At 31.4% G+C, this 25,189-nt stretch overlaps 2 protein-coding genes across 2 annotated transcripts in view; one reads left to right on the top strand and one right to left on the bottom strand.

The window, feature by feature from the left end:
* Window positions 1-25,189, bottom strand: part of LOC118203981 (tRNA dimethylallyltransferase) — a 70,231-nt gene that overhangs the window by 1,817 nt on the left and 43,225 nt on the right. The window contains exons 7-10 of the mRNA XM_085814010.1: window positions 18,138-18,256; window positions 12,527-12,604; window positions 4,570-4,679; window positions 2,429-2,543 (exon numbers count right to left, since the gene is read on the bottom strand). Coding sequence (XP_085670136.1) covers window positions 2,429-2,543; window positions 4,570-4,679; window positions 12,527-12,604; window positions 18,138-18,256 — 422 coding nt within the window. The remainder of the gene's footprint in view (window positions 1-2,428; window positions 2,544-4,569; window positions 4,680-12,526; window positions 12,605-18,137; window positions 18,257-25,189) is intronic.
* The window catches only part of LOC118203982 (glucosaminyl-phosphatidylinositol-acyltransferase PIGW-like), an 88,098-nt gene that overhangs the window by 44,060 nt on the left and 18,849 nt on the right, over window positions 1-25,189 (top strand). The gene's annotated exons all lie outside the window — the stretch shown is intronic.

The raw sequence follows: 25,189 nt of genomic DNA, 5'->3' as shown, positions 1-25,189 counted from the left end.
ACTGTAATTGCAGTGCCAAGAATACTGACTAACTTGTCAATCGAAATTTTTTCATTTTCAATAAACTCTCTTTCACTTTCTTCACTATATCGGAAGCGGTATTTTCTGGATCTAGAACCATACTACAGATTTTGCCGTCCGTTTATTGATTGATGATTGGGGCATTGTCGTCGCAATGAAAACCTTCTGTTATATCATCTTCATTTATTACCGCTTCTCCACATTTCTTTACAAAATCCAATAACTGGAAAATTTCACCTTTAGTTTGCGATGTCCGAAAACCTTCAAATTCGCAGCTATCTTCTATATGTCGTAAATATGGTAGCTGGCTATAAATTATGCCAAGCATTTTTTTACATATCTGGAGACACATTCTCTCTATGCACATGCATAAAGCATACAAAAAAAAAAAAAAAAAAAAAAAAAAAAAAAGGGTTTGTGGCTTTGAGGTCCGGATTATAGATCATTCCAGATAATGGACGTCCGGATTACGGACTTTGTACTGTATATATGTCTTTAGTTTTAACCACATTTAAAAGACATGAATATTTTTCATAATGAGATTTTTTAGATATTTAAGCTTTTAAGCATTGAATAAACATCCAACCACTGGCATCTTTTTGTTATGTATATTGTACTCTAGTAATAATTTTAAAATTAGCTCAAATGACGCTGAATTTTGTTGTTTCTCTCATGCTTATATGCCAGTTTTAATCTTTATTTCTTTTTATAGGAGATTTTAATACTTGTTGCATTTATATTTGTAGTTTTAATAATTTACAATTGTATTCTCCACAAATTTTACATGGGAACTCTTAGACACGAACAATGAATAAAGCGGGCGCAGCCCGCTAGTCATAACACTATTTTTGTGATATCTAGTCAAATAAAGAAGAGCTATTGTATATTTGTAACTCCATTTTTGTAATGTATGAAATACAAGAATAAAAGAGCTAAAGAAAAATGCTTTTTGATTAATAAGATTTTAATGTATAAATGATATGAAGTATATTTTATTTTCAACTAGGATAACAACTTACAGAAGATAGTAAATTTGCTGTTTCACAATTATAATCATAACTTTAAGTAAATTTTCATATCATTTCTTGCAACAATATCAGCAAAGTCCCCATACCCATATATTATCTGCATATGTGATGTTTTAAAATAATGAAATATAATTAAATGACTCCATTAGCACAGTTTCATTTCTCAGTATTCATATGTGATCTGGCCTTTGCTGCCATACCAAATATATGGAAAAATATCACAAAGAAAATTGAGGGTATATAAACTTGCGTGCTTAATATGATGGAAGACAACACCTTGAGTAATTAACCAGGTGAATATATTATGTTAAATTAAATTATACTGTTTTATAATAGAGGTATAAGGATTTCCGAGGTGCACTGTATAATGAAACTGAGTGAGACTAAATATTTCCATTAAAAGTCTACAGATATGCTATCAAAACATCATTAGATTTAATACATCTTTTGTAGAATGACAGGCAGTGAATAAAAATATGAAGAATAAAAAATATATAAAACTATGCTATAAAGTAGTATAATTTGTTATAGTAATTTTATTACTATGTTATAAAGTAGCATAGTTTCTAGACAAAGCAAAATGCATAAATAATTATGTAAACATTAGAAACAAATATATAAATTTCATAAAATGGTATTTGCAAGAGAATTAAAAGCAGAAGGTTTAAATATACAGCAGAGTAAAATCTTAAATATTAGAAAAATATATTGATAAAAATTATTTTATGAAGAAATTTATACAGATAATTTAGATTAAAAGATCTACTTCTTAATCTTCTCCAATTATATACATCATACTTTTTTCTAAAAATTATTGGATATAATATTTTATTTTTAATTCATTATTTATACATTATAAATTTTTCTAAAAATTACTGAGCATTACAATATTTGTATGATAAATAATATCAATGTATAAATCCATTCCCCGATACCCATGCAGCTAGATTTATTCTATATTGTGTGTCTCTTTTCTCTTGTTTTTTAAAGTACCTGATATCTTTAATATATCTGAAATACCTAATACTTGTGTTTTTACTTATATAAACAAATTGCATAGCATCTCAAATAATTGTAACAAAATATCACAGCTTTATGCCATTATAAATTATTTCATTATTCATACAAAGAAATAGCATACGTTTTTTTTCCCTTTGTTGCAGGTATAACACCATTTCCTTAATATATTAATTGTAAATTAACTCTGACAGATTTGGTATTTCTTGAAAAGAACAAGGAATTTTTGAAAAGTGAATGACAGGAAAATGCATATTATAAATTTCAAGTGACGTATGCAACTTTCACTGAAAATTATACTGAACAAAATGATACAATTAATCATAAAATTTAGAAATTTTAAAACGGTAAAAGGTACTTACTTTCCCAAGTTCTCCTTCCTACAAAAATTCGATCACAAACTTCACAGTAATGAGTTTCTGGCACATCTTGTAGGCTTTCTTGTAAAGGCAAAGGTTTCTGGGAAGGTATCCGATTCTGGTGAGATAAAAAGAAAATCATGCATACTTTAAAATAAATTACAGTTTTCTTTAACTTCAAAATTAAGTAGTATGGTAGAATTCCAATAGTCTTCATATTATGGAACCAGGATTCAGTTTCTGATTTTTATTAATATCTTCCACTTTCCAATTTCTACATTAAATTTGGATTGTTGACATATAAACATTTAACTGTATCATAGCTAAAAATGATTTAATCAGGATTTATTGGATGCAGAACCGTTATATTTCTTAATACATTTATGTACAAACAAAATGTTAATACCGGGGGAAAAGCAAAAGGAATAGAAAATATGATTTTTGTTAAGGCTATAAAGAGCTCTTTTGTCAAAGTACATTGAATACTTCTAAAATTGCTTCAAAGGGAATTTTCATGCTCTTAAATGAGACAGAATATCAAAATATGTCACACTATATTTTTGTTATCTACAAAACGTTCAGCAATTCAATTTTTTCTAAACAATTCCTATGTTAATTCTGCCATTATATTCTGTGCATTTATTGCAGATTACTAACACTGTAGTAGCTTAAAAAAAGGGCTAAAACTTAAAGTTACATAAGTTAACTACATAAGCTCAAAATTTATTTTTACAAATAGCAGAAATATACACCCAAAAGAAATAACTTAAGTAAAAAAATTGAAAATTCTTGATTTGGTAAAGAGGGAGAGCATTCATGCACGTGCAGAAGAGGATAAATAACTTCACTTGTTCAATCGAAAAAAATCTAATGAACTTTTGCTAGAAGATATTTTTTGGCATACATATCTATGAAAAAATAACCCTTAAATTTGCCATGTTATATTTTATAAAAATCAAATGTTTACATGCAAAAATAAGCTTGGATTACAAGCATTCACAGATTATCAGAATGTTATTGTATACTGAGCCCTGGATGTAATTATGGCCAGATTATGTTTTCTGTTACCTACAACATTGTGCCTCAGGTAAAATTATGGGTTTAAGATTTAGTGAAAAATATAAAGGATTTATTGCAGGACCTTATGAGTGCAGCAAAAGGTAATTGTACAAGAAATGTTTCTAGAGGAAAAAGAAGGAAGAAAAAGGATCATAGTTCTGTGACTTGCAGAATTTTTACAAAATGAAGTAAAATGCAAAATTTTCACATAATGCTATATCACTCTGATAAAGCAGTAGTAAACTACATAAGGTTATGTTACCTTACTTGAATACAACAAAGCACATGAGGAGTATCTGTCTAAGAGAAGGAAGGACTTTCTCAGGAAAACTGTCTCATATTCATGTTACAAATGAGGGAAACTATAAAAACCAACCATGTACCCAGACCATTCACCTTAGTTCGAACTACCAGCATTTAGTGGTCTTACTCAATCAGACACTGGTGAGGTATACAACATATGCATCATCAATGATAATGTCATACCTCACTTTAGAAACATTTTAGAACGTAAATAACAAGAAATCATATTGGACAAATATTCATTGAAACAGATCCCCAATGATTCTTATGATGATCTAAACCGAATTCAGTGGCATTAACAGAAAAAAAAAAAAAAAGAAAATAAGATGTCCTAGAAAAATACTTTTATGGCAGAAAATTCCTCATTCAAATAATAATAACATCTGTTCACTTTTTCTTTCTCATGACCTTTTACTTATGCTGTCCATTCTCCTTTGCATAAGTACAGTAAAATTAAGTTTCCATATGTTTTATCTGGTTAAGATGTTTATTTTTGTCTTAAATTGAATTATTTCATTGGTTTGATAGTTATGAACTTATGCACTAAGTACTGTTGAAAATCCCCTCCCCCTCCAAAAAAAGAAACATCTGTGGTCAAGGAATGGATTAATCCTTTTTTCATTATCTCCAAGGGAAAAAAAATAATTTCACTTTACAAATATTTCAGATAACGAATGGCTTTTGGGATGAATTACATTTCTGAACCACGGTTTTAGTACATATACTGAGTGATATATGCATTCATCAATTATGGATATGTACAGCTGCACATAATTAATTACCTTTTTTACAGCTTGGATGATTTCAGCAGCTGGGTCTAATACATTTTCTTTCCATAAATCAAGGTTTGTAGCATCAAGCCCATATACAGGAGGTACCTGTCTATCAGGTTCTATAAAAATAATTTTAAAAATAAATATACGGTTTCTGAAGGTATACATGTAAATAAATGCTATTATGAAAATCAATAGCAGTAGGATAAAATGTTTAACATGATTAGAGTACAAAACACATATTTAAGAAAAAGTGTTGTCTAAGCAAAGGACATACCAGGAAAGTCAGTTTAATTAACCTACCAATAAATGAAAAAGTAAGAATAAAATCATCAGAATAAATAAAAGACAACAGCTTTAATTTTATTTAATGCCTCCACATTCTGATAAGCTAGCTGATTGATTAAATGAACTTTTAAAATTCTCTGAAATTTATTAGACACCTAACATTTATACATATAATATTTAACTGAGCTACTTTTCACATAATAATTAAATAAAGATGTTTAAATTGTACTTGACTTTTCAATTTGTCATATAATTTAATATTTTTTCAAGATTTGGCACTTTGAATTATTGACTGTATTAGAATTAGCATTAAATAAAATTCTGAGATCCAGAGGATTGCACATGCCAGAAAAATATTCTCTGGTGAAGATATTCTTTTCAAAAAAAGAATATATTTTAAAGTATATTTAGTATCTTGTTTGTTGCAATGATTGAAGATTTATGTCGATTCTCAGTGCTTTACCCCTGGCCTTGACATTTTAGATTTTGCTTAAAAGAGAAAGTAATTTTTAATTTTTGAGAAAAGGAGGATATTACAGATTTATTTTAAAAAATTAATTTAAAGCAAAGTTCCATCAAAATCAGATGAAATTAAGAAATATACGAATAATGCATTTGTAGATACCCCAATTTTTTCCACTTATGTGTGGTCATTAATGGCACCACAAACAAAATATAATTAAAATTTGTTTCTTAAGCAAAATTAGCTCAAAATGAATAAAACTTAATATACTGAAAAATTGCAATAAAATACATACTTTTATTTCAAATTACTGAATTATTGATTAATTTTAAATTAATAACTAATTTACTGAAATTAATTAATTACAAAATTTAATTTAACTGATATTAATTTACTGAAAAATTACAATAACAAAATACGTATTTTTATTTGAAAAAATATCTTTTACTGATATCTGCTCTTCTCCCTCCTCTGTTATTAAAAACATCTCAAGTTTTTGCATAATAATAAAGCATTATTTTTCTCCTTCTTGGATACTTAATATACCCTGATACCTTAACATATACCCTGATTTTTAAATCATCTCTAGTCTTGTCATTAGCTACGCAACAAAATATGTATCATCTTCTGTCATGATTCTAGCTTAAATATATAGTTACAAATTTTGTATTTAGTTACACATTTTTAGTAGAATTATAATTAAAACTGTTTTATTTCTCTGTGCAATGCAGCACGTGGCAAATTTTAAGAGAAAGCTACACTGGAAAAGTAAAAATACATGAGCACGTGTGTTTAACATTGAATAAAAGTATCTCCATAATTTATATTTCATTTGAATGCATGTAATTGACTACAATGTTAGCTGCAACCATAATTCTATTCTTTTTGCTTTCCAGGAATTGCTAGAACTATATCTCATGACCTATTAAAAGCTATAAAAAGCCAGACAGAAACATCTCAGCTCAGTTGTTGTTTAGCTAGCTGTTGTTATTTTTTTGCAAATTCATTGCAAGATCAGATCTCTAGAATTACAAATTATTCAAAATAACCTTCTGCATTATTTTGGGTGCATACTGCAGGTTAAAATTTATTTTCCAGTTACAGCGCAGAATTCACTTGATTACAAAGTCCAGCTTCCTGGGAAAAATTTTCAGTTATAGTCCAGGAATAAAATCAATATTATTTTTTGGTTCAGTTATATATATATATATATATATATATATAATCTTATTAGCTTCTGCTGATAATAGGCTTTAACATATAAAATGATGTCCCTCAAAACTCAAGTGCAGATATAGAGAAATGGTGCTTGTTGGCAAATGCAACAATTTGATTGATTCTGGCTGTATAGAAATTTATTGGAAGAAAAGTTGTTCTAATAAGGCAGAGAACCAAATTTCCCACTTTTATTTCTTAATTATCTGTTCCAAATATGAAATGCTTGATTTTCCCCCTGAAATCTTAGGTGAAAAGGAAAAACAGGTTCATTTATCAGTTTTAAACACATTTTGAACACTGAGTTGAAAGCTAAGAAAAAATAAAATTTGGCAAGCAAACTTTCTGTTTTATCTAAAATTATTTCACATTTTTATACTTTCTAATAAACTGTAATCACTTTACATTTAAAACATGTTTCCAGTGAATATTATCTTTTTATTACTGAAAATTTGATTAATGATAGTAACCAATTTTAATATTTTTGTCTTTTGCATAAATTAAATTTTTAAAAATATTTTTATTGAAATAATTAACAGAATATTAGATGCCATTTGGGAATTGAAAAATACACCAACTATGCACTCACAAATCAGAAATAAACTTATTTCTGAGAAAGAAAATTATAGCAAGATTTTAAAATTTTATAATTGAAAAATAAAGTACATATATATATACATAAAAATGCAAATCAAACTTTAATATTTTCTAAAGTAGATTTTTTCGTGCACTGATTTTGAACTAAATTGCATTTTTAGGAATGATATATTCCTTCCCCCCCCCCCAGCAGAAAATAATTCTGTACAAATCCAGTCTTCCACACATATGTAATATAATGCATATCTATCTAAAGAAAATGTGAGCTACAATACATAAATACTTTTACATTTTTTGCAGTATAGAAGACAGAATTACAGTATATGTTTTAAAATTCACATAAAAATTAATAATCATATGTAATTTCTTTAGAATTCACTTAAAATGCCTAATAATGAAGCATTTTAAATGAATGCTTCATTATTAGGAATTTTAAGTGAATCTTTACTGTAAATCTAAGAAATTTGTATTCATAAGTGATCAAGAAAACAAATCAAAGTTTTATTTAAAAACGCGTTCTCAAGATACAGCTCACAAAATATATAAAAATCAAACATTCACAGCATGAAACTGTTTCTATAAGGAAATGATTCATTTTTAATTATAAACTAGCTGGCAGATGAGTGGGCTATGGCCAAAGCAATATTTATAAGTTCTGTGTACTGAAAAACTGAAAAGAAAATGAACTATCAACTTAACCTTCCAGCACCCACACTTGGTAATTTTACATGAGCATGCGAGCGTCATATTTTGTACAACATCCGATATTTTACCATTTTTGGCATACAATGACGTCGCATGAAATCATATGCTTTCTAATCATCAGAACATGACCTTATACAGTCAAAAGTCTTTAATCCGAACTCGTCGGGACTTCGGTGATTCCGGATTATAGATCATCAGTTTAAATCTGGTAAGATGGCATGCAGAAATAATAAAATTAAAAATATGAAACCGTAATTTATAAAGTAATGAGCAATTATGATCTAAAGGGTATCAAAATTTACAAAAAAAAGAAGCTTAATATTTATTTGTTTACTTTATTAAACATTTCTCTCAAAGCGCGCATGCGTACCTTATGCATAGCCGAAATTAGAAAATTGCAACCAGAAAACTATTTGATTTGTATTCGTGATATTTATAATGACGAGGAATTTGATTTAAATCATATCAAAGACGGAGTACATCGAGATTAAATACTACATTTAGTAAGGAATTATACGCCGAATAAAATAAAAACATCTGCCCTGAAGATAACGACAGTGGTGACAGATCAACTCCCAGTTCATTGCGCCCAGCGACGTCCCCCCCCCCCGCGCAGAGCAGCGTGAAATTGATAAACAGATTTCGGAACGGTTAGATAAACAAAGGATATACCTTTATCCGTTTTTTGTAGCAATTTGGTTTTTGTTTCATGGACATCGAATCATACTTTCATTTTCTAGATCCTTTGGGAGCTCCAGCATCGGAAATTCTATTTGACATATTCGAAAGTTCAAGCTTACTTTTATAAAATTGCTCTTACAGTCTTACAGTCTGCAAAAAATAAGAAGCCGGATCCAATTCGAAGATTAAGGAACAACGCAATCATCAACATTAATTGAAATAGATAATTAGATAATTTTAGCTTATACTGTACGTTATACATTAAATGTGCACGCGAAAACGTATTCTGTGCTTGCGCAGACTCATATGCGCAGTCATAAGTATCTTGCGCGCACGCGTAAAACGCCTATGAGCATGCGTCGACGCGGCGCATGTGCAGAAAGATTTTAGCTTTGAGGTCCGGATTATGGGTGTCCGAATTAACGACTTTTGACTGTATAAAATAACATATTTAATGTCTGGCAATGCTATTTTCTTTTCACATTTTATAAGACCTTACAAAATCAACAAACTCTATAATCTGAAAGCAAGCAGTGGCAACATGTTTCAAAATAAAACATATTTTTATTTCCAGCATGCAAGACTGTTGCCACTCAGACAAATGATTGCAAAAATTAGTGTTTTCAGAATTTTTAATTAATATCTTGGCTGATTAAAGTCATATGACTTTCAGTGAGTATCTTTACTTAGTCATATGACTTTAATCAGCCAAGAGAATGGTCGAACTGGATTCCCACGAATTTTTGGAATCCGGGGGTACCACTCTTGAAACTCAACACTGTTCCAGAGGAGTTGATGCCACTAACAGATAGATGTACAAAGATTTTAATAGTATACATTAAGCCCCCCTTTTTAGAATTATGTATAAAAAAACTTCATAATTATTTAAATTAATAAGTTTGGCTTATTTGATTATGTCAAAGCACTTCAAGGGCTATTTGCCTAAGAAAGAGAACGCCTTTCTGGAGGAATTTTGAAGGGAAACTGGTTTATATTTACCTTACATACGGGAAAAGCCTTGAAAATGCATATGCAGCCAGCCTGTTCACTGGGATTCAAAATCTGAACCGAACTACCAGTATATAGCGAATTTACCACTTGGCCACTGGCGGGTCCTCAAAAAATACAATTCAGATTATCCATATAAAAATATAATTAAAAAAAATTCCCAAAAAAACCCAAACACTTTTCATATCAGAACAATAAAATTATCATCATATTTACACCAATTAAAAATATATATTTGTTTTAAAAATTGATATATAGATTATGCAAACTAAAATTCTTGTATTTAGCGTAGATATAATGAAACACTCAATCAATTTCGAGGGCAGCTAAAGGTCCCTCCTCATCAGGAGAAAGAAATACCTAGAAAGAAGAAAATAAAGGAGAAGGAGTCACAGAAACACGTGGTCCTTATCAGCACTGCACGTGGTTATAACTAGATTTTTAATCAGAGTTGCACTGGCCGCCTACTTTTACTGAGCCAGGCTGTCTGATCAAGCAAAAAGGACAAGAAAATTAGCGAAGTTAAAATAGGGAGCGAGGGGCAAATGCACCTTACGTTCAAAATCTAAACTTCAAATAATGGAAAGCAACCACTGAACGGATTTTTACACCCTCTGGTAGTACCAAACGCGAGGAGGTAACGCCATCTATCGGCAAAAATAACTGAATTAAGATAGTAGAATTTTAAAGGCATTAGGAAGGACTGGATTGGACTTCAAATCATTAACTAAACCTGCTAAATCTTTGTGAATGTGAAAAGCCTCAAGAAAATCCAATTCACCTATGGAAGAAGCCTTTTGGATAATTTTTGCAGATCCAAAATCAAAATTATGTTTAAAAGTCCAACTATGATACGCTATTGAAGACTTGTTAATTTCGCCTTTTCTGACATAAGATTCATGTTCCTTGATACGAAACTTCAACGCTCTTTTCGTTTGGCCGATATATCTTAAACCACACTGACACGATATACTATAAATTCCCCAAGAATTCAAGACAGAAACGCAATCTTTTAGAATCGAAGGGTGAATTTTATTAATAGGGGAGAAACCGACTTGAAAATTGAATTTCTGGAGAATCCTTGAAATTTTATAGCTAACAGAAGGATAAAATGGAAGCACGACAAGGTCATTAATATTATTTCTAACAGTGGAATGTCTTCTTTGATGGGAATCTGAAAATTTTTTAACAGCTTTATCAAAAATCATGGGAGAAAACCACGGTCAATCGCAACTGCTCTCAAATAATTGGCCAAATATTTAGTTTTCAGATTTTCTCCTCTGCTAACAATATTCACACTGTAAAAAATTCTGTTGAAGTCATTGATAAACTTTAAAATATTTCTCCACTTCGTTCCATTATGGTTTCATTTGATGTCAAATCACTATTTACTAATGTTCCAGTCGAAGAAGCACTAAATTGTCTTGAAACTAGGCTTCGGGAATTTCACTTCACATATACTGAAATTATTGAGTTAGTTTCGCTTACTAAAGTTTCTCTAAGTCAAACCCACTTTGTTTTCCAAATTGCATATTTTTGTCAAGTTGAAGGATTGGCTATGGGTAATCCTCTCAGTCCGGTACTTGCTGACATTTATATGCACTATTTTGAGATGAAATTATTTGATAAACTATCTTTTCGTCTTTAGATTCGGTATGTTGACGACACTTTCACACTTTTTGACGGTTATACAGAGGATTTATCCGAGATTCTATCTATTATGAATTCAATTGATCCAGCCATCCAATTCACTCTTGAAATTGAATCCAACAATTCCCTCCTCTTCCTCGATATTCTTATAATCCGCAATGAAACTGATTTTAGCACCACTGTCTACCGTAAACCTTTTGCAGTTTGTTAACCACCCCATGCCAAGTCATGCCACCCTGTTAAGCAAAAAATGGCTTCTTTTTACTATTATGTATTTCGCACGCTTAAAGTTTGTTCCTCTGAATCTTTGCTTACCAATGAACTTAATTATTTGAGAGCAGTTGCGATTGACCGTGGATTTTCTCCCATGATTTTTGATAAAGCTGTTAAAAAATTTTCAGATTCCCATCAAAGAAGACATTCCACTGTTAGAAATAATATTAATGACCTTGTCGTGCTTCCATTTTATCCTTCTGTTAGCTATAAAATTGCACGGATTCTCCAGAAATTCAATTTTCAAGTCGGTTTCTCCCCTATTAATAAAATTCACCCTTCGATTCTAAAAGATTGCATTTCTGTCTTGAATTCTTGGGGAATTTATAGTATATTGTGTCAGTGTGATTTAAGATATATTGGCTAAACAAAAAGAGCGTTGAAGTTTCGTATCAAGGAACATGAATCTTATGTCAGAAAAGGCAAAATTAACAAGTCTTCAATAGCGTATCATAGTTGGACTTTTAACCATAATTTTGATTTTGGGTCTGCAAAAATATCCAAAAGGCTTCTTCCATAGGTGAATTGGATTTTCTTGAGGCTTTTCACATTCACAAAGATTTAGCAGGTTTAGTTAATGATTTGAAGTCCAATCCAGTCCTTCCTAATGCCTTTAAAATTCTACTATCTTAATTCAGTTATTTTTGCCGATAGATGGCGTTACCTCCTCGCGTTTGGTACTACCAGAAGGTATAAAAATTCGTTCAGTGGTTGCTTTCCATTATTTGAAGTTTAGATTTTGAGCGTAAGGTACATTTGCCCCTCGCTCCCTATTTTAACTTTGCTAATTTTCTTGTCCTTTTTGCTTGATCAGACAGCCTGGCTCAGTAAAAGTAGGCGGCCAGTGCAACTCTGATTAAAAATCTAGTTATAACCACGTGCAGTGCTGATAAGGACCACGTGTTTCTGTAACTCCTTCTCCTTTATTTTCTTCTTTCTAGGTATTTCTTTCTCCTGATGAGGAGGGACCTTTAGCTGCTCTTGAGATCGATTGAGTGTTTCATTATACCTACGCTAAATACAAGGTTGTTTTTACGATTTTTATTGTCACATTAGCGTGTTTCTCTTCTAGTCTAAAATTCTTACTTCGTAGGAACCTATTTACAATCCACTTCATCTGCTTCCTGGCATACTGTCTTGTAACTAACTTCATATCTTCTATTGCTGCAAAAATAAGTATTACTTTTAGTTTTATTTATAATAATTAGAAAGAAAACTTAGAATATAAAATGAATGAGATTTCAAAACTTCCTCAAGATCGATTTAAAGAGATTCCTCAAACTGATATACTCAATTCCCAATGATCTGGATGTGGTTTATCTATGCATTATCCCTCCCCTCCAAAATAAATAAATAATTAATTAAATAAAATGAGAGATGAAGTCTGCATATGCTAAAGTATAAGAAATATTTTATATTTATCAATCGAGAATGACAAGTTATTTCCAAGAACATTTTTTTGCAGTAGGCAAATATTAAGGTAGACAAATGCATTTCATGGTTACAAAATTTGTCAGTGGGTATCTTTACTTAGTTTTCCTTATTGTTTGGCATTATGAATTTTGCATTTATTTTTAAATAATTTTAGTGTTGCAGTATTTTTTGTATAATGTAACATTAAATGCCTCATGAGACAGAACTCTGGTGGAAAAATAAGATTATAGGCGCAAGTCTATCTAAACACTGAGGTAAATGGCTATCTATCTAATGGGAGATACATCACCATGTTTGTGATGGTTTTAGGAGACTAATTTTTGTTGCCAAATGTGGTGAGAAATCGCCAAAACTCGCTAAATTTGGCGGTATGGTCCAGTCCCTGTGTAACTGTAATCGGTATTGTAACTGTATCCAGCCCTTATATGTAATTTTGATCATATATGCCTTCTAATAATTTCAAGAAATTGAAAGTAGGTTTCCAGGTGGCTGGGGGAAACTAATAAGACTAGAGAGAACATCAGTTCTCACTTTTTCAATTAACAGTACGTTTTAGAGAACTGAAAGATCTCTGTGTGAACTTCAATCTTTAGATGCACTTTTGCACTGTGTTGTATATAACATTCCTAATAGTTTGAAGTGGTAAATACTGATTGTGATTTGTCATATTGAAAAGAGCTGTATGAGTACTTTTGTGGAATGCTCTAGAATGGTAAAATGTTTCTTTTTGAAAAATAAATTCTATCAAGCTATGATCATTTCGATGTGCATTCAGCCAACTACGAAGCTGTATACACATAACAATTTTTGGTGTCAGAAGTTGGATTGAATGCTGGTAAGAAAAGTGGTGAAGAAGCAACAACGAAAACAATTGACAGCCTTTGTGACATTTAAGGAAGAGATGAAAGCAGACCAAGAATTTGTTAAAGAGGAGATAAAAGCTCTTTAAGAAAGGAAGGAAGCAAGTCAAGAATCCATTAAGGGAGAGATGAAAGCTGTTCAAGAAAGAATGAAGCAGGTCAAGAGGAAATGAAAAGAAAAATTTCTGCAATAATAAAAAACAAGTTTGAGGCTATAGAAAACAGAATAAACATGGCTGAAAATGAAGTTGAAGAAAGAGTTTCTACTGTCGAACAACAAATTGGTGACAGAGTTTCTGCTGCTGTATGAAGGAAAATAATAATTTGAAGAAATCCATAGCTGAGCACAATGCTGATGCCTTTGTGCCCATAACTATGTCTTCCCAACCCTGTCTAAAGCAATTAACATATGGTGAAAATGTTTCTTGGCAAGTATACAAGACTCAGTTCTCTATATTGGCAAACACAAATGGATGGGTTTCCGAAGCTCTAATCGGTGATCTGAAGCTGTGCTTTGGCGAGAAATGTTTAAAAGACTATAGCAGTCTACGAATAAAATCTTGCAAACAGAAGTCCATGAAAACACTCCAGGAGCTCACTACAGACATTGAAAGACTATCTCATCTCACCTTTTTGGACTGTCTAACAAAAACAAAGGAAATCCTGTGGCTGCAGTACTTCATTGATGGCATCTGGGATCCTGAGGTACAGAAAGCCCTGTGAATGGCAGATATCAATGATCTAGAAAATGCTTTAGTGTATGCCATGAATTTTGAAGCAGCCGAGTAAGCAACCCACAGAGACTGCCAATCAGAGCTACTAATGTCCAGAAGCCAGTAGACCAACTGACTGTTCAACTAGATGATCCAACCAGGCAATTCAATGTTTTAAAGTAGAACATGAATAGCAACAAGCTGATCCTGAAGTGCTGGAACTGCAATGCAGAAGGCTGCATATGAAGGAATTGCAGAACACCTGGAGGCACAGAAGCTAAGACCACTTCCCAGCAAGGAGGCAGGAAACAAATTAGTGACCATCTTATAAAGTAGAGGTTACTAGATACTCAGAAGCCTGATTTTAAAGTGCTTCAGATTTCTGCAGTGAGTGACAGTTGTAATAGATTTTTCATCATGGGTCATATCAACGGATGTTACTTGCAATATGACCTTGATACTGGAGTAAATATACCTATCATACAAAAAGATGTGTCTCAACAACTGGAAGGTACATTCATTCGAATGCCACCCTGCCTTACCCTTCAGATGCTGTCTGGTGACAAAATCAACATCAATGAAAAGTTGAACATTAAAATCATGTTTGGAAGTGCCACCTACTATCGCACAGCATATGTGGTAGATATTACAGACCCTTTCATACTTCGATTAGACTTTCTAAGGAAATACAATTTTCCCTTGGACTCTAAAGAAGTCTGATGCATTCACCAAATAACAGCTCAGGATGATATCACAATACCAGTCAGAACTGAATGCTACCTGGATCCACAGCTGAAAACAGAAATTTTCGGTACAATGTAATGGAATATCCTAATAATTGTAACACCCCATGAGGAGTACTATGCAATAGGTCAACCTAAGTTGAGAATACTGGATATAGTACAAAGTGTATGTGTACACCGTGGAATAAAGGTCGAGCATTTTGAGAAGTATTGTAAAAATTATGCTGTGAAATTTGAATATTGTTTAGCAAAGAAAATGGATGGGGAAAAAATGTGTGAAAATATAGATTACATTCCATTCAAACTTTTTATTTAAAAGTTTGCATAATGTCCATCATTCCATGACCAAGAGAAAGACATCCTCTTTTTTTAATTATTGGCAAAACTGCAATTTCCAGCAACTGCGAACTAACTCCACTCTTGATGAGAAAAGCAATTAAAGCATGCATTCATTCACTGACTGTGAGGAGAAGAAATTAACTGTTATAGTGTCTGCTACATTTTTGACATATGTGTATAATTTTCAATCTTATAAGGCTGGAAAACCATGAGGAAGTTCTGCTAAGATTATCACTATGAATGCTTCTCTCAAATTATGAGTGCATTTTCTTAGTAAATCTGATAGTAAAATTGTTATTTTTGCTGCTGATTTGACTAGTGTTTCTGTGACAAGCATAAATCACATCAAACTCAAACTAAAAGAAAAAAAAAAAAAAAAAACAATGGATTTCTGACTCCATGGGGGGGGGGGGAAGACTTCTGAAAGTTGGTATGCAAACCTGAATGAAATGACATAAAGAGCTAACTTTATCAACAATATGAAGGAAAGTTCACTGTTTCTTTTTACAAAATGAAATTCCTACTATACAAAAAGAGGCTAAAATTATAAACAATGAAGCTTATTTTGCTAAAAATGTCCATTTAATCATTAGGATGAATAATGAAGGATTTCTAAAATTTTTATTTTATTTATTTTTTATTTTAAGCAGTAATAAACAAGATAGGACAGGACATACTGTGGGAGGGTGATTGTCTGGGTATTACTGAAAGAGTAAGCATCTTAGGAGACCATTAATACAAGATATAGTTTTTATAATGTCTGCTATTAAAAATATTTAAGAGTTTTTTAAACAATTGCAAATTAATATCTAACTAATATCTCAGAAAATAAAAATCAAAACCTCTGCTTCATTGTTATGGAAGCAGCAAACTGCACAAACTATGTAAAATAAATAACTACCAAATTTACTAAATTTATATGTTTTGATTTTAGCCAAGCCAATGGTCTGGGTGGAAAAATTTAACACAAACTGCAAGGAATATATTGTTAGCTCCTCTGTTTTAAGTTTTAAGTAACCATTTGTATTTTAAATGTTATCAAAGTTGTATATGTCACATATACATATTAGTGAAAATTTTCATAGAAATTAAGAAAATGAATTATATGCCCTACATTTTATCCTATAATTAACTATTACGTTCAACTTCATCATATAAAAATATTGTTAATTATATATGGTGGATCTGGCAAGAAGTTGCCAAACATGCAGAAAATTGGAGGAATTGAGCATCTGCAGGCAGTTTGGTGTGTATGGATAACTTGAAGAACAAGGTGAAAAGCAACAAAAAGGTCGTTCTAGCCTTGAATGTGTTCTCAGGTCAGATTGTCATGAGGTATAGAACACTCCAAGAACAAATAAAACCAAAAATAAGACCACTCCCCATCAAGGACACAGGAACTAATTAGTGGCCAACTCATGGGGTGAAGTTTACGAGAAAATGAGAAGCCCCATTTTTAAGCACTTCAGGTTTTTGCAATGAATGATGGGACATATACATGGAGTTCCTTGAAATATGGCCATTGATACATGAGCCTAGTGTTACCATTATTCGAAAAGATATGACTTTATAATTTGAAAGTTAACTCATCTGGATGATCCTCTGCATTATCCTTCAGCCTCTGTCTAGTGATAAAATCATCAATGTAAAGCAAGACATGAAAATCTTGTCTGGAAGCGCTACCTATTATCACATGGAATACATGGAGAAATTATAGACCCTTGAATACTGGGATTAGACTTTTTAAGAAAGTACAAATTTTCTTTGGACTTAAAAAAAATAACAAACTGCATTCTGCCTCTGAGGACATGTTTGGACATGTCTGCCCCTGTTTGGAATGAAAGATAAGAGAGCTAACTCCCTGCACAAAAACATAGCTTAAGATAACATCACAGTACAACCAAGAATGGAATTTTCACTACTTAGATGAAGAGCTGAAAACAGAAATTTTCGGTCCAGCACAATGGAATATCCTAGGAACTGTAACAACCCCAAAGTTATATATAGACCAACTATATAGTCTCAATACTCATCGATGTATCGAGGACCATCATCCCACTGACAGTCATCAATGTAAGTAAAAAAGTGAAAGTTACTGGGAAAGGTGAAGTGATTGTAGTATGTACTCCACTGACTTGCATTAAATGAAACAATAGTCTGCCAATCATTGTGCCTTCAGAGAGCCTAATATCAGTTATTGTAGAATGCACAACTAAGCGATGAAGGGAGGAGTTTTAATAAATGTGTCTTTCAGAATTTCAAGATGTTTTTCCCCACTCATCTTCTGACATAGGTCGAACCAGTTTGACTGACAGAGAATAATATATGATATATATATATATATAAAACCACACAATTTTCAATCTTTAAAATGGAAGAAAAGTGAAATACTGAAGACAGCAGACATCAGAATCTCTTGCATAATAAACAAATTTAAAATACTATGAAACCAAAAATAATATTAAGTTATATACATTTTGTTTCATATTAAACAAAATGAAATTTTTTACACTACATAAATTTTCAGAACACATAAACAACTTTATACAAAATCTTAACTGATAAAATAATGTCAAATGTAGTGTATGTAAAAATCAATAAATTTTACCTTTGCCCAAAGCTTTTTTACCACTGGCTTCATTTCTTTTTTCTTCAGGAAGAATTAAATATTCATGGAATTCTTTAAATCCTATTGACTGAAATATGCCTTCAGTATATGAGGGTTTTCTACAAAATATTTAAATTACATTTTTAATTGATATAAAATCAGAAATAATAACAACAATAATAATAATATACTGATACTTCCCATTTATGAAAATGAATTTATAATCAAAACAACTTTCCTTTCTCTTCACTGTTAAAGAATAAATTTCTCTTTGTTATAACAAAAAGCAATGCCACAAGGAGGAAATATTTTAACCACAATTTTGTCAGGAGATGATAATATGCATCAAGGTTTATATTTTGTTAAATTTTAACCTTTCTCGATCCATTTTTGAGAACTCCATCCTAGCATATTTACTGACTGTATTCTTTTGAATATATTAGATGCTAGATAATGCATTAAATAATTGAATACAGTGCTAAAATGTTATAAGAATAGTGAATGATATCCAGCAATCCCTATTGTAATGAAATAGTTATTTCACAATTCTTCCAGGTTGAAAAGGATTCCAGGATTTTATATTTGTAAGTTTCTTTTCTTTAAATTATGCTTGTGAAATTTTTATTAAATATAGGAAATAAGTAATAAAAATTTAACAAGCATAATTTAATAATTCTAATAAAATTCAAATTACTTGTATAAATTTTAATTGAAGTATTAAATATGTATGATCCATTATTAGACTATATAAAGTATTTTTACCGAGTTAACCCAGTTCACACCAATGCAATCACACCTTCGGGAGGAAAGAGCTGACCAATCAGAAGCGAGCTTAGAGGCGACATTTTCCGGACAACCGGAGAACATGCGAGTTGACTTAACTTTTCAACCTTCACGGGTCAGTTTTAGGCATCTCATTTCAAGCGTCCAGTTTATACCAGTTTTTAAAGGATTGCACTTTCAAAAATTCTTTTTGATGAAAACAAAAAGTCAAATGGACTAATCTTAATAAAAATTTCAGATAATAATAAAAAAAATGCATATGATAATAGAATAAATAGCTTTATAAATTACTTAAGGGAAAATTCTCAAGTTTATTAGCAGTAATAAACCTTAATAATCAACCATAAATTATATATGGTTGATAATTTTTATGGAATAAACTGAAGCAATAGATTGTTGCGAGAAAATAGTGATGGATTTTGAAATCCAAGATTTTGAATTTTTTTCAGAATATATCTACGTCAATTTAATGTTGCTCTTGTTGCCTAGTGAATAAAACATTGGCTTTTTGAGTTAAAGACTTTGGATTCAAGCTTCACCAGAAGTGATGTTGTAATCGAGATGGTATTTTAAAAAAATATATTTATAGAAAATGTTATTGCTAGTTTCAAGTAGCACAGATGCTTCTTCAGTTTCCTGAAGGTGAAGTGTGAAAACCGTACATACCCGCAAGATACCTTAGCGCTGAGGTAACACGCTCAAGTAGAAAATTCAGCTGGTACTAGGGAGTTGTATTGTGGGTTCGGGCCTTGCTTTTTCCTACCTTTGATAATGGTACTAATACACTACATATATATATTTTTTAATCTACCGTGACTTTTATTTTTGGGGGGGGGGCACAAGAAGCTTGCATTTATTCTCATTTCATTTCATTCATATACACCTAATTTTCACTCAGCATTGTGTGCATTATCCTTGTTTTGACAACGAGCCTTTGGTATAATTCATAAGAAGATCTGACTACTACGATCTGATTCTATTTCAGCTGACATGAGACTAGCAGAAGCGATAATAGTGTTAATATAAAGTTGCTGTTTCATCTAATTAAAAAATTTAGTTAGTTCTGAATTTTATATGAGTGGTGATGAGTAAATCATTTGTTTAAAAAAATTAAGAAAACTGTTATTTATACAGAAAAGAAGCTCGCTAGTATGTAGCTGATTTTATGGAATATTTCTATGCATTTTAATGGCTTCATGGTTGTTTTTCTTAACATGCATGACCACTTTTCAAACAATTTAGATATGAACTTAACCAGGGGTTTAATTTAAAGAACTTTTACATGAGCATTAGCAGATTTGCTACCTGTGGAATTCAATTTTTAATGCAGAAAAAGAAGTATTATATAAAATTCAGCTACTTCAATGAGTTTTAGATAAAAGTGACTTAAAAAATTAAATTTTTAGATAGTTGTTGTTCATTAATATATGAATGACTAATTGAAGTAATTACTGTTATATAAGGTAAAAAATATGTACTGTAATATCTTGTTATTTAATAAATTTATTTATTGTTGAAGTGGCAATGCCATTTTTGTATTATGTAACCGTTGCTCAGCAACGTGAGAAATTGTTTAAAAAAAAAATGAGATTCTGAAGTTTTACCAGCTAGGAGTAGTATGAAAGTTTCGCCACTAAAGAATTTCTTCAAATTATCTATCTCCATGAACTAGAAATAAAATTTATGTTCTACTAAGAAGATTGCCTGTTTTGTCAATTACTGCAAAATACATTACAGTCTTAATTAATTGGAGGTTCTACCGAGATACTGGAAATTAGGAGTGCAAATATCAGTTTCGATGGTGATGGTCTCCTAATCCCAGAAAGCTGCTGAAAGTTTTGAGAACAAGTTTGGTAGTACCAATTGAAGTTTATTTCAAGGAGAAATGGATGTCAGAAGTCTGCCGTTTTAAAGCCAGATTTTGAAGCAGATCATTCAAAGGTTATCTTCTGTATTTCTATAACTTGTGTCGCAGCACAGAATTGGCAGAACAGGATATTAATGATCTCTGAAGATAAGATTAACTTTTGGTTTTCTTAAAAAAGCTTTTATTGAATTTTAATGCTTTGTTTCAGAATTATAGTAATATCGTGTAAGATTTTGTTTAAAATAACTGACACTAAAAATATTCAGCTTAAATTTATAATTGCTATTTGTGGTAAAGAAGTATTTAAAAAATATTGTTTATGCTTTACTTTTACTTGTTTTGAATTTTTTTGTTGATATTTGATATATGCAAGCCATACTGACATTTATATATATATATATATATATATATATTAAAAAAAAAAGAACTGTTAGCTGAGTTTTTGAATTTGTTGCCAAGCAGGCGCGTGGAAAATAAGTAGTAACGTCAAACTGACATAGTGTGACTTGATTATACTATACTGCAGAATTGGCAAAAGTCTTATTTAGTTCTCGCCATCCAGGCATGTGGTAGATAGTAACGTCATCCCGACGTATTACAGATTGTATATTCTAAAAGTTGTATTGCCAAACTGGCAAAAATTGTTTTTGTTATCGCCAACCAGGCGTGCAGATAGATAGTAAAATCGTCAAACTGACGTGAGTAAAATTCCATTGTTTTGCCTAACTGGCAAAGGTGTTTATATAGTTATAGCTAACGAGGCTTGTGAATAGTGAGTTAAAACGTCAACCCGATGTAGTATTATATTATTTTCTGCCAACCTGGCAAAGTTGTTTAAATAATTCTCTCCAATTGGTTAGTGTAAATTTCGTATTCGAGAAATAAAGTCTCTCCAGAAATTATACATTTTTAATACTAGTACGATCTTTTAGATTCAATTTCAAAAGGAAGCCTAATAAAGGTAACTTGTGTCAACATGTCATTCTTAGCTAGAAGTAAAAAACAGGATTTAAAAGTACTAGTAGAAGAGTTAGGTTTAACCATGAAACCTGAATTTAAGATTGCTCAGTTGCATACATTGATTACTGAAAGTCCCGGTTATGGTGAGGAGTTTACTCGAGAACTACTGGCTGCAATTAGAGAAGAAAGGGAAAGAAAAGAAGAATGCAAAAGAGAAGAAAAGAAGAACGTGAAAGAGAAGAAAGAGAAAGAAAAGAAGAATGTGAAAGAAAAGAAGACGTGAAAGAGAAGAAGAACGCGAAAGAGAAGAAAGAGAAAGAAAAGAAAGAAAAGAAGAATGATAAAGAGAAGAAAGAAGAGAAGAACGTGAAAGAGAAGAAAGGGAAAGAAAAGAAGAGCGTGAAAGAGAAGAGCGAATTAGAGCCTTTGAGCTACAGAAACTTCAGTTGGAAGCAATGGCTGCAACAGCACAGACGGTAGAAACTACGCAGTTACCTGAGCAGCCTTTAAAAATCAAAATTCACGATGTCATGCCATGTTTCAACCCTAAAGAAGATGAAATAAGTTTATTTCTGGCGTTATTTGAGCGTCAAGCTAAAATAATGAATATACCTGCTGAAAATCAAGTGACTCAACTTATTTCATTGCTGCCTCCTGATATTGTTCAACCTATTCCTAGAGAACCAGAAGAGGACGCGAAAAAGTATGAATATGTAAAAACTTTACTGTTACAATGAATTAAATTGAGTGCGGAAAAATTTCGACAACTATTTAATAAACACCAAAAATCTACTGAAAGTACTTGGTTTGATTTCTATTATGAATTAAAGAATTATTTAGAGGGATGACTTAATGGATTAAACATTAAAACTTTTAAACAGCTAAAAGATCTCATGCTGGTTGATCAAATAAAAAAGCATACTTCTCTGAATTTCAAAGAACATTTTATGGATCAATGGACAACCATAATTTCACCTACTGAGATGGTTAAGAAAATTGAAAATTTTGAAGATGTGAGAAAAATAATAAAACCGAAATTTTATGCCAGTCAAACTAAGAGATTTAACAAAGGATCATTTAAACCTCGTTCCGAAAATTTTGCGAAAAAAATAGAGCATACGCCTCATTTTAAGCATTCTGATAAATGGGATGATGCAAAATACCAGAAAGATCATCGACAAAGAAATCAGTTCCAAAACAAAAACCAAGAAAATTTATATGACAAAAGATATCGACCACGTTGTTTCGAGTGTAGGTCATTCGAACATTTTAAGTCTCAGTGCCCTCATTTAAAATCAAAGGAAAAGGTAAATTGCGTATTTTCAAATAATGATTGTTAGAGACATATACAATTAACGGTTTAGTTAATGGGTATGAAATGCCTATTCTTCGAGACACAGGAGCCACTATTGATGTTATGTCTCGAAAATACATAGATAACACAAAAATGAATGGAGAACATGTCTGGGTACAATATCTTTTAAATGACCATTTAGTATGTCTACTGTTAGCTGAAGTTGAAATTAATTGTGAACTTGGTCATATAAATACAAAGGCAGCTGTTGTTACAAATGATCCTGGCAGATGCGTATTGGGTAACTAAACTGCCCAGTTGTTCAGAGATAAACAATTCTTAAATTTAGAAAAGATAAATGCATTTTTGACATGATCTCAAGTAAAACGATCTCGTGAAGAAGATCGAAGTAGAGATACTAAAATGGGGAAACCAGAAGCACTGTCTGTTATTGAGACTGATGAAGATGTTTTAATGCAAGCTGATGAGGAAGACAAATAAATGAAGAAAGTAATTAATGTTAATTCTAAGGAATTAATTGAATCTCAAAATCAAAGTAGAGATCTAGCCTCATTGCTTAGAAAAGCTAAAAGTGAAAATTTCATCAACACAGATGATTTCAAAGAAAAAGAAAACAGGTTGTTGGCGAAAAAGAAAATAGATAAAAAGGGAAATGAAAGGGAATTAATTGTTATTTCTGAAAAATATAGGGATCAAATGCAGAACTATACATCTTTGATACATAACCAAACAAATAATAGTACTAAAACTCAAAGTAATTTGGTCAATACTCACCCTCCTAAAAGTCAAGCTAGCTTCTGTCAATACTTCACAGAAATCTGACAAACAATCTAAGTGTTCATCTCTTGATGAGAAAACTGAAGTTATTTATATGGAAGTTGACTCACCTTATTTACCTGGTGATTCATCTTCTATAGATAATGTGTATGATTATTCCTCTACAAGTTCCCCAGTTCCTTCTCCTCCAAAAAGCAAAGATGTGTTTGACAGTTTGTTAACAGCAGATCAAAGAATTTCTGATAAAAGAACTAATGAAAGTGCTTCTAAGGCTAAGAAATTAAAAATACGTTCAGGATCTATGCACATGTCAGAAAACTTAGCAAAGAGGCACAAACATGATGAAGGATACTCAAAGTTGCCACAGAGTGCAAGTAGCAGATAACAACAAAGATTCATCTCGCAAAGAGCAAAAATTATTTGACAAGAAAGAACTGACAAAATTAAACGATTCTCAGTTAAAAGTTCCAGATGAATTGCCAAGTTCTGGAGTTGAGATGCAAGTCAAAGAGAAGTTTTTAAAGAATCTAAACAGATGAGAGCGAGTTGTTGAAGAAGTAAAACTGTCACAAAAGCCTGTGTCACACTCACCTGATTTCAATATGGAGTTTATTTTGCAAATTGATGTTTCAAACTCTGGGTGTCATTTTAGCTCAAAAAGATGAACGAGACAATGAACATCCAGTATTATACCTCAGTAAGAAGTTCACAGAAACTGAAAAAAGGTACTCTACCACAGAAATAAATGCACCGCTGTAATATTTGCTGTAAAGAAACTTCAATGTTATTTAGACAGGCATACTGAATTCTTCATCATGACCAATCATAACCCCTTAGTTTGGCTCAAAAATAATGTGAGTCTAAATCCACGACTTATGAGATGGGCACTAGTACTACAACCCTACAATTACACGGTCATTCATCGAAGTGATAAGAACCATAAAAATGTAGACGCATTAAGACTCCCTGGCCTGATTAAATAATTTTTTTCTCTATATAATAAAAAAAAAAAATATTTTGTTCCTTCCTCTCTTCCTCAGTGTATGTTATTATGTTATTTCTTGTTTAATTCTTTAAATTCTTGTATTTCAGTTCTGCATTGTGCTGATATTGTTGTTTTGAGAGGGGGGGGAACCGTAAACTTTAATTTTTAAAAATATAAATTAAAGTTTATCTGGAAGGGGAAGAGGTTGTAATATCTTGTTAATTAATAAATTTATTTATTATTTAATTAATTTATTGTTGAAGTGGCAATGCCATTTTTGTATTATGTAACTGTTGCTCAGCAACGTGAGAAATTGTTTTAAAAAATGAGATTCTGAAGTTTTACCAGCTACGAGTAGTATGAAA

The sequence above is a fragment of the Stegodyphus dumicola genome, chromosome 3 (assembly GCF_044657685.1).
Source record: "Stegodyphus dumicola isolate Sdum_Otavi_A_Nest chromosome 3, ASM4465768v1".
In the NCBI taxonomy this organism is placed as follows: Eukaryota; Metazoa; Arthropoda; class Arachnida; order Araneae; family Eresidae; genus Stegodyphus; species Stegodyphus dumicola.
The sequence above is the reverse complement of the archived record's forward strand: the minus strand, read 5'-3'. Positions and strand labels throughout refer to the sequence as shown.